The sequence below is a fragment of the Eimeria tenella genome, genomic scaffold, assembly GCF_000499545.2.
Source record: "Eimeria tenella Houghton genomic scaffold, Eth_scaff5, whole genome shotgun sequence".
NCBI classification, from domain to species: Eukaryota; Apicomplexa; class Conoidasida; order Eucoccidiorida; family Eimeriidae; genus Eimeria; species Eimeria tenella.
The window spans coordinates 561,575-576,786 of NW_013543395.1; the positions used below are offsets into that span (position 1 = coordinate 561,575).

Sequence of the window (15,212 nt, forward strand, 5' to 3'; positions counted from 1 at the left end):
GGTGGAAACAGCTGTAGGCCCCTCAGGGACTCCTTCTCTTTATATTCCTTTACAAAAAGATTAAATAAGCAAATTAAAATGGAAAATACATTAAATTGTTATTCCATTTCTTTCCCTTGACCTCTTTGGTGGGGCCCCTGACCCGGCCCGATGCTCAGGGGGCCCTGCCTTCACTGGGAAACTTACAAGATTTGCTGAACCTGAATAATGAAAGTTAATTTGATTGAATTGAATGAGTTAAATTGCATTAAACTGGTATTTTAAACTCATTTTAATTCAAATATTTCCGTTTATTTGCCTCATTTCGCACTATTGAGGATGCCCGCTGAAGCCCCTAGCGGCAGCTTCCCAGCTGCCACCGGGGGCCCCACAGATAAAGACAGGGTCCTGTCTGGGGGCCCCCAGGGGGGGCCCGCTGGGGGGCCCCCTGAGGGCTCCCCTGTGGTGCCCCGTGGGGGCCCCACTGGCGGGGCCCCCAGGGGGGCCCCCGTGTCCCTTAGGGGCCGGGAGGGGCCCCCAAGGGCCCTCCAAGTATTCTTTGAAAGGTTAGGGTCTTCTCCAGAATCTCTGCAGGCTTACCGGGCCTGCGTGCGTGCATGGGTTGAGGAAAAGGCAGCAGCAGCAGCAGCAGCAGCAGCAGCAGATGGGGCCTCTAGCGGAGTTTACGCAGAGCTGCAGGCCCTCGCCCAAGAATCCCTCAGATGCATAGAAGCAGCAAGCTGTAACTGGCAGCTGCTGCTGCACTCTGCTGCAGCAGCAAATAAGGGGCCCCCTGGCAGCTCCCCTGCGGGGCCCTCAAATGAGTCCCCAGGGGGGCCCCCAGGGGGGCCCCCAGAGGGGCCCCCAGAGGGGGCCCCTGAGGAGGGGGCCTTTAGAGATGCTCCTGAGGGGCCCGTTCTCTCGCCGCTGCATCCTCGCTTATTATGCGGCTGCTTCTTCGTGCTTAAGGACCTGCTGAGTGATGCTGCTGCTGCGAGCGTCTGCTGCAGTAAATTTTGTGCTGCTGCTGCTGCTGCTGCTGCGGATCTGCTGCGCCTGCTGCCAGCAGCAGCAGCAGCAGCTGAGAGACACAAAAGGAGCTTCAAAGCTAAGGGGTCTCGAGTCAAGCACTTGGGCAGGTCCAGCAGGCGAGGAATGGGGGAGCAAAATGTTGCTGCAGCTCAGCGGCAGCAGCAGGAGCAGGAAGAGGAGCAGGTTGCTGCTGCTCCTGCTGCTGCTGTTGCTGCCTACGGCGACTCCGAGGAAGTCTCGCTGCTCCGATTTGCTGCAGTTGATTTAATAGTTTGTCTCGCAGCAGCAGCTGCTGCTTCTTCTCACAAACTATATTTCAATTCTGATGAAGATGAGAACCCCCTGGCTTCTCTTGCTTCCGAACTAGAGCTGCAGCTGTCGCGGGTTGCTGCTGCTGGCCTGCAGCAAAAGGGGCAGCAGCAGGGCCCTGCTGCTGCCCCATCACAAGGAAACTCATTTGCTGCTGCGGCTCAGCTGCAGCAGCAAGAACAGCAGCAGGAGCAGCAGCACCAAGTTGGGGTGTATGTACACCTCAGCGGCCTCTCCTTTTCGGTGCTCGCTGAGATCACCTGCGTCTTCTGTCGGTCTCTGGAGCGCATGCAGCGCCAAGTAACAAAAATAAATGAATTAATTATCTAATATTATAATTAATTAATAACTTAATCACTTTAATTTGTTTTTTATTGTTGGATTCATCAGGGCTGAGCAGTGGGTGCGCGAGGTGTATGTACACCTCGGCTTCTGCCTGTGTTGCGTGCGCTGTCTCCCCAGGCTTCAGACCAGCAGCAGCAGCAGCAGCAGCATCAACAGGAGCAGCAGCAGCAGACAAAACAAATACTCAATCGGCTGGCCTGCCGTTTGCTGCCGCCGATGCTGCAGCTGCTCACTGTCGATACACTGCAGCCGTTGGCCGAGGACACCCGGAAGCTGCTGCTGCCTGCGCTGCTGCAGCACGTGTCTGCTGCTGCTGCTGCTGCTTTTATCTTCGCTGCAATTCACCGTCTCCTTGACCCTTTGACAGTGCTCACAACCAGCAGCAGCAGCAGCAGCAGCAGCAGCAGTGTGAGCTTAAAGGTATTTGATATGCTTCAGAAAGGGCCCCCTCCCCCACGTAGCGGGGAAGCCTTCGAGCTAGCGCTGCGGCATTATGATTTATTTTTGGCAGCATTTTGCCCACAAGACGCAGCAGCAGACGCGGAGCAGCAGCTGCTGCTGCTGCTTAAAGCAGAGCAACAGCAGCAACTGCCGCAGCAGCAGCAGCAACAGCAGCATCAAGTGGAGGGCAGGAAGCCTTGGGACAGCAACGACACCAGGTGGCGGTGGCTCTTCTGGGGTGTCACGTGTCCCACATTTAACTGTGTGCGCAGCAACTCGCGCCAGCTGCTGCAGCTGCTGCAGCAGCAGCAACAGCAGCAGCAGCAACTGCCGGGAGTCACTGCAGCAGAGCAGCGTGGCGCCTGGACATCATTCATGAACCTTTTGGAAGCCCTCGACGACTTCTCTCAGCATTTGGTTCAGCAGCAGCAGCAAACGCTGCTGGGATTGTGCGCCGTTGCGGCAAAAGCAGCAGCAGCAGCAGCAGCAGTAGGGCCGGCAGCAGCAGCAAACGACAATTGGCTATCCCCGCTGCTTGTGCAGCCCCTCTGGGTTGAGGTAGTTTTGCTGCGGGCCTTTGCCCACGACAACGCAGTGCTGAGCCGCACTTTCATTTTGACGTTTATGTCTCTTTGCTGCAGAAGCACTAACGAGGAGGCCCCGAGCAGCAAAAGCAGCGGCAGCAGCAGCAGCAGCAGCAGCAGAAGAAGCAGCAGCAGCAAGGAGGCCAGCCTGCTGCTGTGCGTGTCGCGGAGTTTTGTATTGGTGTGTTTGGTTCGCCACATGTCCGTCCCTTCTTTCTTCACGAGAGGCAATAATTGCAAAGAGGCTGAGCAAACAGCACAGTCGTTTTTGCTGCAGAGGCTAGCGCAGCAGCAGCAGCAGCAGCAGGGGGTTTCTGGGTGTCTGAGCATGTCCTGTGCTGCTGAATATCTGCAAGCTGTGGGGGACCACTGCTACACCTACACACCCCTGCGGGTGTTTCTGGAGGCGCTGCTGCTCCCAAGCCAACAGCAGCAGCAGCAGCAGCAGCAGCAGGCTGCGACTGCTGCTGCTGCTGCCTTCGCTGCGTCAGTGAAGCACCTTGTGCCTGTGATTGGGTCTATGCCACAAAGCGCCCGCTGGGGCCTTTACGAACGCTTGCTGCGCGTTGCTGCAGTTCATGCTGCCGCAGCATATGTGTCTTTGCTGCACATGGGGGCCCTTTGGGTCTCTTTGCCCCACAGCTTCTTCCTGAGCCAGCTCAGAGACGCAGCAAGCTTCTGCAGCAGCAGCAGCAGCAGCACCAGCGGGAGCGACGGGAAGCGCGGAGAGAAACAGCAGGTGCCGGCGTTGGTGCACCTATTGCTTGCTGCCTTCCCTTCTCTTGACGATTTTGCCTCTGCAGTGCAGCAGATGCTGCTCAACAGCCTGCAGCAAAGCAGCAGCAAACAAGAGGCGCAGCAAGGCCCCCTGAAACCCTTTTTCAGACAGCAGGAGCAGCAACAGCAGCAACAGGACATTTATGCGGCCGTTTTCCTGTCGCGCTTGATTGCAGCAGCTGCTGCTGTGGCGCCCTGCAGCAAACTTCCCCAAGTAAGTGATAGCAGCAGCAGCAGCACGACGAGCAGCAGCAACAACAGCAGCTGAATACCGAACTTTTTTGGCAACTTATCAGCAGCAGTGCATTTGCTGTCGCTACTGGTTTCTGTTGCAGCAGTAGCTGCTGCTGCTGCTGTTGCTGCTGCTGCCGTTGCTGCTGCTGCTGCTGCTTGAACATATACGCTTCGTGTCCTTTTTTGTAGCTCTTGCCTGCAGTAGGTGTTGCTGCAGTTTGGTGCTTATCTGCACAAATATACTTGGACAAATAGACGTGATAGACATGATAGACAAAGCCAATTGCAACTGTGCTGCACTTGCTGCAGCAAGCGCTGCTGGTGCTGCAGCTGCTTCTGGCGTGCTATTTGTGGGCCTCCGCAGGCGGTGGCCTCCTGCTGCTACACCGCAGCAGCAGCATGCGACGACAGGCGAATGCTGCTGCTGGCAGCAATGAGCTGCGAAGGATTTGCATTGCCGCTGCAGCAGCAGCAGCGACGACAGCAGCAACAGCAGGAGCAGCAGCAGCAGGTGCAGAACGCACATCAGCGTTTTAGGCCGTACGCACAAGCGATTCTTTGTTTCTTCTGCTGCTGCAGCAGCAGCAGCATGAGCAGAGCCTTCGTAAAGCCTGCTGCTGCAGCTCTTTGCTACCTTTAGTTCGGCGTTTGCTCGAGCCTTTCAATGCATGCGTGACTATGCTGCTGCAGCTGCTTGAGGAAATCTGTGCTGCACTGCAGCAGCAGCTTAGCTGCCTGGCTGCGGAGCTGCAGCGTGCGGAGCGGTCCGGCGCACCTCCTGATGTTCTGTTCTGGTCAGCTGCTGCTGCTGCACCTGGTGCTGCTGTTGCTGCTGCTGCTGCTGCTTCTAATGGTAGCGTTTCCCACGACTTTGCTGCTGCTGTTGCGGCTTTCAAATTTGTTTTTCTTTCTCTTTGTATCGGTGCGTGCAAGCATACAATTATTATTATTATTATCATTGTTATTATTATTTATGTATATAAATTTATTCACGTATTTACTTATTTGCTCCAGGCCAGAGGAAAGTAGCGCATGCAGCGATTTCAGCTTGTGGGTGAGGCATCGGGTGCTGCTGTTGGGTCACTTTTTGTACTTTTGCAACAGTGAGCTAATTGTAAAAGCCTTCAAACAAATACCAAATATAAGCTCTGACGAAATCTTTACCACCGCCGCATCCAGCAGGAGCAGCAGCAGCAGCAACAGCAATAGCAGCAGCAGCAGCAGCAGCAGCAGCGTGGAGCAGCTGCTGTGGACAGCTGTGACGGTCTTGGGGCTGTGGGGTCTGGAGCCCAGCAAGCAGACGACAGGCGGTGGGTGTTGGGGTGTACGGACACCTCAGCTGTTGATTTGAAAAGCCAAGTTTCACTGACTTTAAACTGTCATTATTTATTTCCTTTTGAAAAGTGAATACTTCTTTTACTTTTATTTTTTTCATCGCAGAAGATGCACTTTTGTTTCTTTATCTCTTCACATGCATATCTGCAGCGAAATATATGTGTGCGCATGCAAATACATGAAGAATTATATGCATAAATATAGAGACATTAAAAGACGCATCGCAAGCCTGTGAAGGCATTTTTATTTTTCTTTTGATTTAAAACTAATAAACGTAACAAGTGCGCATTTGTGGGGCGGGCGCTGCAGCACATTTGCTGCTGGTGGCAGCTGCGACTGCTGTAGTTGGGGCTTTCGCTGCATGCGCGCATGCAAGCTGGGCTGCGTGTATGCAAGGGGCTGAGGAGGCTCCCATTTTGGGAATTTGGAGCTGCAGCAACTGCGTCGCTGCAGCAGCAATTAACCGCAAGACCCTGGCCAGCCTAAAGCATGCACCTCTGCCCCACTCCAGAGCTCCCCTTGGCCTCAGCAGTAAGAACACAGACCGCGAAACCATGCATGCATGCATGCATGCATGCATGCATGCATGCGCTCTTATAAGTACAAATCTCAACATAATACAACAAACAAGAACAAAGAAGAACAAACACATTTGTTTTATTCTGCCTATGCTTATGTCTATATTAATGTTTAAGATGATAAATGCTTTTTTTGTGTATTTGTGATTAAGTCCACAAGAGCAAATATGTTCATTTACGCTTTTGCAAAGGCCCAAAGTTGTGGCTGTGTGGTGGCTGTGCTGCAGCGCCTGCAGCAGCAGAAGCCGCTGCTGCTGGCGTGGCAGCGTGTGAAGCAGCAACAGCAGCAGCAGCAGCAACAGCAGCAGCAGCAGCAGCTGAAGCTTGTGATTTGTCTGCTTCCATATTTCCTGAGGGGCTGCGGCCCCTAGAGGTCTGGATGGATGCAGTTTATTGGTTTTACAGCAGCAAGGGGGAAGCCCTTTCGGGTTTATTTGCTGCTTCTCCTCTAGCAGCAGCAGCCGCTGCTGCTGCTGCTCCTGCTGCTGGTCAAACGCCCGGAGAAGGACTCGCAGCTATCTTTCAGCAGCTGCTGCCACCTTGTGCTGCTGATGCAGCAGCAAAGTACAGAAGCCGTGTTTTAGCTGCGCAGCAGACTCACTGGGGGCTGCTGCTGCCGAGCCTCGGTATATCTTGCTCTGCAGCAGCTTCTGCTGCTGCAGCAGCCCCAGACATTGACAGCTTAAGAGCAGCAGCAATCGAAGCCCCCCCGGGGCCCGTGGGGGTGTCGCTGCTGCTGCTGCAGCAGATTGGACAGTGCAGCACGAGAGAGGCCCCGGGGCTGCTGCATGCGCTTTGGTTCTTTGCTGTTCCCACCCTAACGAGGCCCCTCCAGGGCTTGACTGAGGCCCCTTGGAACTGTCTGGTGGCCCCCGGTCCTGCTGCAGCTGCGTGTGTTGCTGCAGCAGCGCATGCAGCACTTGCTGCTTTCGTAAGCGACTGCCGCCAAGTCATTCGGGGGCGGCTGGAGACGACGATCCCAGCGAGCCTTATTGGAGGCATTTGCTGCCTCGTGCTGCACCCGCTGCTGCTGCGGTCGGAGTGGCAGCTGCAGCGGGTACTGGGGGGCCCTTCCCCGGCTGCAGAGGGGGCCCCTAGTCCAGCGGGGCCCCTACTGGGTCTGGGGGGCCCCTTGGAAGCTTGGGGCCCCCCAGAGGGTACAGAGGGGGCCCCCACACAAAAGGGGGGCCCCGAGCGTGGTGGGTTCATCTTTGAGTTTGTTGAAGACTTGGTTGCTGAAGGCACCGTCAGCCTGGGGCTCTCTCGCGCTGTGATTTGTAAGCGAAGGAAAAGCAAATACAGGAATAAATAGACAACAAATAAGAAGCAAATAAATAAATAAATAATAATGAATAATAAGTGAATTAATGAATAAACAGAAGCAAAGGCATTTTATTGTGGCTAAATACTCTGCAACCTTGCCTGCATGCACTGTATAAACACCAAACACATGCCCACACGCATGCATGCGCATGCAGGCCTCTGCATGCATCATCACATGAAAATACATTTGGGCATATTTGTGTGTTTTATAAAAACAAACTCGGATTAATATCCGTTTGCCTTTCGATATTTATTATGAATGTAAATACGGGTCCGTTTGAGAAGGCGAAAAACGCGGAAGTGGCGCTTAAAAGAACCCGCATAGACATTCTCTAATTCGCGCAATGTTTGCTTGCTTCGTATTTATATGAAGGTATATTTGATTAATATCCATATACGTTGTCTTTTATGATATTATGTCTATGAATGTGTTTATGCATTTGGTATCTTTCTGCACCTAGGAGGCACCTTTGTATTGAAATGAACAGTATTGTAGTGTAGAGATTCCCCTTAATAATAATAAATAATCATAATAATAGTAATAATAATAATAATTAGAATGAGAATAAGGATAAGAATAATAATGATAATGATAATAATAACAATTTAAAATGGAATAGCATCCTCAAGCACAATGAATGTATTGCTGGCATTAATGATTTACTTGAAATGCGAAATGAGAATGCATGGATATATGCATGCATAGAAACGAGTTTTATTTTGCATTTTTCATGCAAATGGACTTATTCATAAATGTGTTGTGGGCCCCCTCAGTGCCTCTTTTGTCTTCTTTGTTTGTTGCTGGAGCTGCGGATTCGAAAGAAAGGCGTGGGGGCTGTGGGCTGCCCTGTACGTACACCCGGCTGCTGGCGAAGCTGCTGCTGCACCGCGAGTTCGTGCTGCTGGACGGAGACAGCTGCTGCCCCACAGACCCGTTTGAGCTCCCTACCCCCATGTCCCTCTACACATGCAGCTGCAGCAGCAGCAGCAACAGCAGTAGCAGTGGAAGCGACAGCTGGAGCAGCGAAAGCGAGGACGCCAACGCCGCCCATGCAGCCGCCAGCAGCAGCAGCAGCAGCAGCAGCAGTTCGTGCTGCAGCCGCTGCGGCCTGCCCGTGGGAATGTCCAGCTGCGACCCGGTTTCATTTTTCTTGTCAGTGAGTCCCTGCTGCCGGGACTTTCGTTCTTTGTCTCTTTGCAACTCAGCAGCAGCAAACCCTTTTCCTCCTTTTTGCTGCATTGCTCCACCCCTGGCCTTAACCCCCCCACTGGCTCTTCTCCCCAGGGCCCTCCCCTCCCGCTTTTCGGGCCTTTCCCAAACTCCCGCCTATCTCCGCCTCCTAGCCCTCACACTCTTAGATGCCCTTTCCCAAAGCCTTTCCCCGGGGGCCCCTCTAGGGGGCCCCCCCGTGCCCCCCGGGGCTCCCCTGGGGGGGCCCCCCTCGCCTCCAGGGGCCCCCTCAGGGGGGCTTGCCGTTCTCCCAGGGGCCCCCTTGGGGGCCCCTGGGAGGGGGGCCTCCTCAGCGGGGGCCCCTCTGCCGCAGGCGTCCACTGAGGGGGCTCTTTGGGAAGGGCCTCTACAGGACAGCACGGATACGCGTCAGGGGCCCCCTGGCGAGCCCCCGGGGGGGCCCTCAGGGGGGTCCCCTGGAGTGGATCCTGGGGCCCCCCCTGGAGGGGCCACTGCGGGACTGCTCTGCATAGATGCAAATCAAATGGAGTTCTTAAGAACAAGTTTGTCCGCTGTATTTGAAGCTCTGGCAGGAAAGGCAATTGAAGCTGTACAGACACCCCAAGACGAGACAGAGCCAGCAGAGCGGGACGCAAACAAACAGGCAAATCAGCAGCAGCAGCAGCAGCAGCAGCAGGGCAACGAAGCGGGAGGGGAGCAGTCTGAGGGGGCCCCCCGGGGGCCCCCCTGCGACCGCTTGCCCATGCCAAACTCTGCTCGCCACCGGGGGCAGCTGCGTGCGTGGCAGGCGCTGTCTTGTTTGTCGTGTCACTTAGGTGTATATACACCTCAATCCGTGGAAAAGATTCAAAAACTTATTTTTGAACTGCTCAGCAAACCCCTCATGCCAGATGTCCGGCATTATGTCGAATTCGTTGCTGTTCGAGTCGCCAAGGGGGCCCTACAGGGGCTGCTCTCCGGGGGCCCCTCTGGGGGCCCCTCTGGGGACCCCTCTGGGGGCCCATCTGGGGGCCCCCCTGGGGGCCCTCATGGGGGCCCCTATGGCTGCGTGTTTGCTTTGGTTGATATTTTGGGGCGGTATGATTTGTCGCGGCAGGCAGTGATAAGTGCGTTGACTGTGGGGGGCTACGTGCTGCTGCACTTGAGAAAGTGGACAGCAGCAGCAGCAGCAGCTGCTGCTGCAGCAGAGTCTACGGCGGACGCCCTAGAGCAGCTGCTGTTGCTGGCCATTGCCCCTTATCTTACCTCCAACGCCGCCTACTGCAGAGGCACAGCGCAGTACTTAGTGCATGAGTTTTTGTCTCGCGTAGCAGCAGCAGCAAAGGCCCCGCAAATCGAAGTCCCGGATCAACAGCCAGCAGCCCCCGACGCAGGCAATAGCAGCAGCAGCAGCAGCAACAGCAGCAACAGCAGCAGCAGCAGCAGCAGCAGCAGCAGCAGGTCAGGGTTTGTGAAGGCCTTGTACCGCATGCTAAGCGAATCGAAAGATTGTAAAATGATGATTTCTAAATTGGAAATGGCATTTGAAAGATGGTGTCCAGAGAGGGATGGCTGTATATACACCCTAATTCCCGAGGCCGGGGTTGTCTTCGAGACCATGCAGCAGCACAGTAAACCCTAAACCCTAAACCCTAAACTCTAAACCGTCAGTGCAGCGTGAGGCTATTGCTGCGGGCCCGGAACCCTACGCCCTAAACCCTAATTGTAGAGTGCGGGCACTTGCTGTGGTCCCTGAACCCCATCTAAGCCCCACACTTAAAGTAGAAAATGTAAATATTTGCTGTGTGCCCTAAACCCTAAACCCTAAGCCCTAAGTCTTGGCTGGACGTCGCAGGTATCTGCCACATGACCCTCGATCGTTCAGTGCAGCAGCGAATTAGAGAAACGCTGAAAACGAGGCTCTTGCCTGCTGCTGCTGTCTTGCTGCTGCAAGTTACCGCATGCGCTGCTGCTGCTGCGGCCTTGCTGCTGCTGTCTTGCTGCTGTGAATTAGCGCATGCGCCGTTGCTGCTGCGGGTTTGCTGCGGCTGCTGTTTTGCGGCTGCTCAGGCGCGTCGCTGCGGGGCGCGAGCGCCCTGGGGTTTGAGGAAGCAAAAGAAGAAGAAGAAGTTTTTAATAAAGAAGAAATGAAAGGAGACAAAGACGCGAAAGGGCAGCAGCAGCAGCAGCAGCAGCACCTAGCTGATGTCCTCTCCAGCTTTGACCTCAGGCCCTCCTGGGCCCTCGCAGTGGCCCTTAAGGACGCAGTGCAGCAGGAGATGAAGAGGGCGTGGCACACACCTGCTGCTGCTGCTGCTGCTCCTGCTCCCGGTGCTGCTGCTGCTGCTGCTGCTTCTGGCTATGATGCTGCGGGGTATTGTGACGAAGTTCTTGGTGGCGATGGCTCGATGCCTAGTTCTGCTGCTGCTGCTGCATTACCAGAAGCAGCAGCAGCTGCTGCTGCTGCAGAAATGGCACTGGCAGCAGCAGCTGGCAGCAGATCAGACGCTGCAGCAGCAGAGACGGAACCAGGGCCTTGCCAAAGGAAATTTGTGCCTGCGACGCAGGTCGAGCTAAGAGCTGAACCCTAAACCCTAAACCCTAAATCCTAAACTCTAACCCCCAAACCCTCAGCCATTAGATCTAATCCGAACTATTTAAACCCTAAACCCTCAACCATTGGCGCCGAACCCTAGCAGGGGCTGCCTTGGCCACACGCCATTCCTTATACCCTCTCCAAACCCTAAACCCTAGACCCTATTGCTGCGGGGGTTGGTGCTGCAGGCGCTGCTGAGCAGCAGCTGCCTCTGCGTGGAAGACCCGCTAGCTGCTTTTGCTGCGCTGCGGCAGCGCAGCAACTTAATTGTTGTTGCTTCTCTTATTTCAAAGCCGCCGAACTTGGGAGGTTTGGCGAGGACTTGTGAAGTCTACAACGTAAAGTCAGCTGCACCAAGTAGCTGCTGCTGCTCCGCCCCCTGCTGCTGCTGCTGCTGCTACTACTGCTGCTGCTGCTGCTGCTGCTCCAGCGAATACAATTGCTGCTGCTGCTGCATCACAGTTAGATTATTTGTTTTTTGTCATTAATTAACATATTAATTAATTAATAATTAATTTTTTTATTTATCTTCAGATGCCTCGTCGTCAGGAGCCTTGACCTTCTTAAGGATGCGACTTTCAAAAACATATCTGTTTCTGCCCACCAGTGGCTGCCCATGATAGCAGTGAGACAAAAATTTAATTGCTAAATCTGTGCGGCTGCTACTCCAGCTGCTGCTGCTGCTGCTGCTTTTGGCAGGCTGTGCTGCAGCAGCTGCTGCTGCTGGTGTCTGAATGCTCATGTGCTGCTGCATCCGCTGCCGCAGCTGCATCTGCTACTGCAGTTGCTGCCTCTGTAGTTGCTGCTGATATCTGCCAGCGCTGCTACCGCTGCTGCTGTTGCTAACGCTGCTGCTGCTGCTACCGCTGCTGCTGTTGCTACCGCTGCTGCTGTCCTCTGCTGCTGCCGCAGCGGCTGCAGTATTTGCTATTTCCCGCGGTTTCTGTACACGGCGCCGCCGGCGCCGCAGCAGCAGCAGCAGTTGCTGCTGCTGCAGTGGATGCCCCCAGGGGTGCAGCAGCATTTGTGGCATTTTGGATTTTGAATCTGCAACTTTCAGGTCCCCCCAAAAGGACTTGTTGCTTATTTGGGAGAAGTGCGGGCCCAGGGCTACAGCGTCGTGGCCGTAGAACAAACAGCTTTTTCAATTTCTTTAAAAAAATTTAAATTTCAAAAAAAAACTTGTCTGCTGCTGGGCGCAGAAAAAGAGGGGCTGCATGCGCAGCTACTCGCCCTAGCAGACCACTGCGTCGAAATGCCACAGGCAAGGCTTTCAATTAATAATAATAATAGTAATTGTTGTGATAATAGTAATAATAATGATAATAGTTATAACAATAGTGATAAACATTAATAATGAAGGTAATAATAGTGATTGTTATAATAATAATGATAGTAATAATAATAGTAATAATCATAATTGTTATAATAGTAACAATTGTTATAATAATAATAAAAGTAATAATAATAATTAGCGTTACGAGAATAATAAAAGTAATAATAGTAGTAATTGTTACAATAATAATTAATAAAACTAGTAATAATAATAATAATAATAATAATAATAGTAATAATGATAAAAACTATGGTAATAATAATGAAAGCAATAATCAGAGCAATGATTGCAATAATAATCGGAATGATAATACAAATAATAGTTGTAGTAGAAGTATAATAGTAATAATAATGGAAATAATAATAATAATAATGGCATTAACGTTAAAGTTGTGATAACAGTGATAATGGTTATAGTAATACCGAGAACAAAAGAGATAATAATGACGGTGTTCTGACTGCTGAGTTATTTATTTTTGAGGCTTTTTGATTTTCCTTTTGGTAATAAATAACCAAATTCTGAATTGTTGATTTTTTGAACAGTTGAAGTAAATAAAAGAATCCTGAATTGTTGATTTTTCGAACAATTAAAAAATAAATAAATGAAAAGTAACTAGCTAACGCCGACTTTACGTCTGTGCTGTTGCTGCTGCTGCTGCGTGTGTTGCTGCTGCTGCTGCTGCTGCTGCTGCTGCTGTGTTGCTGCTGCTGCTGCTGCAGCTGGGGTTGATTCGTTCTCTTAATGTGCATGTTTCTGCATCAATCTGCATTTGGGAATACGCAAAGCAGCACCTCTTTTGAGGGTTCGGAAGGAAAAAAAACAGCAAAACTGAGCAAACGCTGATGCGCCAAACGGCTGGGGTTTAGGGTTTAGGGTTTAGGGTTTAGGGTTGAGGGCTGAGGGTTTGGCCACTGCAGCTGCCTGTGGACTGCACAGAGGCCTATGGACGCCTCTGAAACACTTTGTAACAACGGTGGACTTCCAAAAACCAAATTTTCTCCTCTTTTTCTCAATTTTATATCTATAAATAATATAATTATTTATGCATAAAAATAATTAACTTTTCATTTTCAAAACCAACCAGTCGATTCTACAGCATGTGAACAAAGAGGAGGCCCCAGGGGCCCCGGGGGGCCCCAGGGGCCCCACGGGGCCCCTAGGGGCCCCCAAGGAGTTCCGGGGAGTGTGGTCAAATGGAAAATGAAAAGAACAATAATCTGACGTCTAGATATGCATTTTTCATTTATTTAAAAAGAAAAAGGTGAAATTTAAATTAAAGTGGTAACTTTTGGAGAATAAGTCGTGGAGGCTGAGGGGCCCCCTGTGTAACTCCCACCAAGTGGGGTTGTGGTGTTTATTTTCACCCCGTTTTCGGATTTTTTGCATTTAGTTGCGTTTAAATGAATTAAATTATTTATTTATTTTTTCCCCTCCATATACTTCAACTGATGGACTCCGAAGTCTTCCCTCGAGGTGTGCAGACACGTGCGCCACTGCAGTGAAAACCCCCGGACCGATTCTCAGTGAGATTAGGGTTTGAAGCGTAATTTTAATGATTTAGGGTTTTATTTTTAGAGCTTTTGGATTAGAGTTTAGGGTTTAGGGTATAGGGTCTGGAATTTAAAGCTATTTTGGGGTTTTTTGATTATTTTTTGCAGTTTAGAGCTGAAAACGAAGAAATGCTACAGCCAAGTATATGAGAGCAAGTGACCCCAAGGGCCCCAGCAGGGGGGCCCCCCAGGGTGTACGTACGGCCCACGCCCGCCCCTCCCGAACCCCTCAAAAGGGCCCCAGGGCCAGCTCAACAGCCCCAAGAGAAGCGGCAGCAGCAGCAGCAGCGACAACGCCACACCCTGCAGCAGCAGGAGCCACAACGCCGCGCCCGGCAGCAGCAGCAGCAGGAGCCACTCCGCGCTCAGTAGCAGCAGCAGCAGCAACGCCGCGGCCAGCGACAGCAGCAGCAACGCCACGACCAGCTTCTGCGGCAGCATCAGCAGCAACGCCCAGACCAGCAGCAACAGCAGCAGCAACGGCACGTACAGCAGCAGCAGCAGGAGCCACAAAGGCACAAACAGAAGCAGCAGCGCTGAGGCCGGCAGCAGCACCGGGACGAGCAGCAGTAGCAGCGGCAGCAACACCTGCACCACCAGCAGCAGAAACGGCAGGAACACCAGCACCCCCAGAAGCAGCAGCAGCAGCAGCACCAGTGGCAGCAACGCCAGCACCTCCAGCAGCAGTAGCAGCAGCAGCAGAAGCAGCAGCAACGGGGGACCTAGAAGAATCAGAAAAAGAAAATGGATTTAAAGTGGCTGTTAGAATTCGGCCTTTAAATGAAAAAGAGAAGAAAGAGGGAGGGGCCCTTTGCTGCTCCTATGACGGCAAGTTTGAGCCACTCTAGGGTTTAGGGTTTAGCAACTGCTAGGGTTTGCGGTTAACATGTGGTAGGGTTTAGGGTTTGCGGCACGCTAGGGTTTAGGGTTTGGGGCCTCCCAGGCTTCAGGGTGCACTAAGTGCTAGGATTTGGGCTTTGAAACGTGCTAGACCCCAAAACCTAGGGTATAGGGTTTAGGATTTAGGGTTTAGGGTTTAGGGTTTAGGGTTTAGGGTTTAGGGTTTAGGGTTTAGGGTTTGGGGTTTAGGGTTTGCGCAGGGGCGGCGGGGTGGGTATCTGTGAGTGGTGCGTCGAGTCGGCGTTACAAGTTCGACTGTCTGTACACCCCGGAGGCCTCGGAAAGCTGCATTTACTTTTCATTTCTTTCATTATTAAATTCTTTTTTAAAAGGAAAAAGTGCTGCGCTGCTGCTGTACGGACAGACGGGCGCGGGGAAGACCCACACGCTGGGGCTGCGCTGCGGTGTACGTACACCCCAAGCCCAGGGGGTCCTTCCCCGCGCATGCAAAGACATTTTCGAACTTCTAGAAGAAAAACAAAACCATTTCAAACAATCAAATCTTTCTTTTCGTTTCCGCGTGAGCAGCAGGCCTGGAGAATTAATTCATGGGGTTTATGAATTCAAAAACTTAGGAAAAAATTTAGAAATTAAAAAAATTGAAAAAAATCAATTCCCCAACAAATCCGAATTTAGGAATAAACAGCGCCAAAACTCCCTCTCTCCACTGCGTTTCAGGATCGAAACCAAGGGCTAGTGAGGGTTTAGGGTTTAGGGTTTAG

The 15,212-nt window shown here is 52.2% G+C and overlaps 2 protein-coding genes across 2 annotated transcripts in view; both read left to right on the forward strand.

Moving 5' to 3' along the window:
* Positions 1–318: 318 nt before the first annotated feature.
* ETH_00011230 (RNA methyltransferase, TrmH family domain-containing protein, putative) lies at positions 319–11,749 on the forward strand (the record flags this gene model as incomplete). The annotated part of the gene is made up of 12 exons (XM_013377361.1): positions 319–1,620; positions 1,783–3,681; positions 4,066–4,241; positions 4,325–4,495; positions 4,716–5,011; positions 5,433–5,567; positions 5,842–6,891; positions 7,712–9,739; positions 10,179–10,675; positions 10,893–11,047; positions 11,239–11,329; positions 11,702–11,749. The coding sequence occupies 12 exons, from the start codon at positions 319–321 to the stop codon at positions 11,747–11,749; spliced, it is 7,848 nt and encodes a 2,615-aa protein (XP_013232815.1).
* A 1,987-nt stretch (positions 11,750–13,736) lies between these two features.
* ETH_00011235 (uncharacterized protein) overlaps positions 13,737–15,212 on the forward strand; it is a gene marked incomplete at both ends in the record, with an annotated part of 3,177 nt that continues 1,701 nt past the window's right edge. The window contains 2 exons of the mRNA XM_013377362.1: positions 13,737–14,422; positions 14,691–14,717. Coding sequence (XP_013232816.1) covers positions 13,737–14,422; positions 14,691–14,717 — 713 coding nt within the window. The remainder of the gene's footprint in view (positions 14,423–14,690; positions 14,718–15,212) is intronic.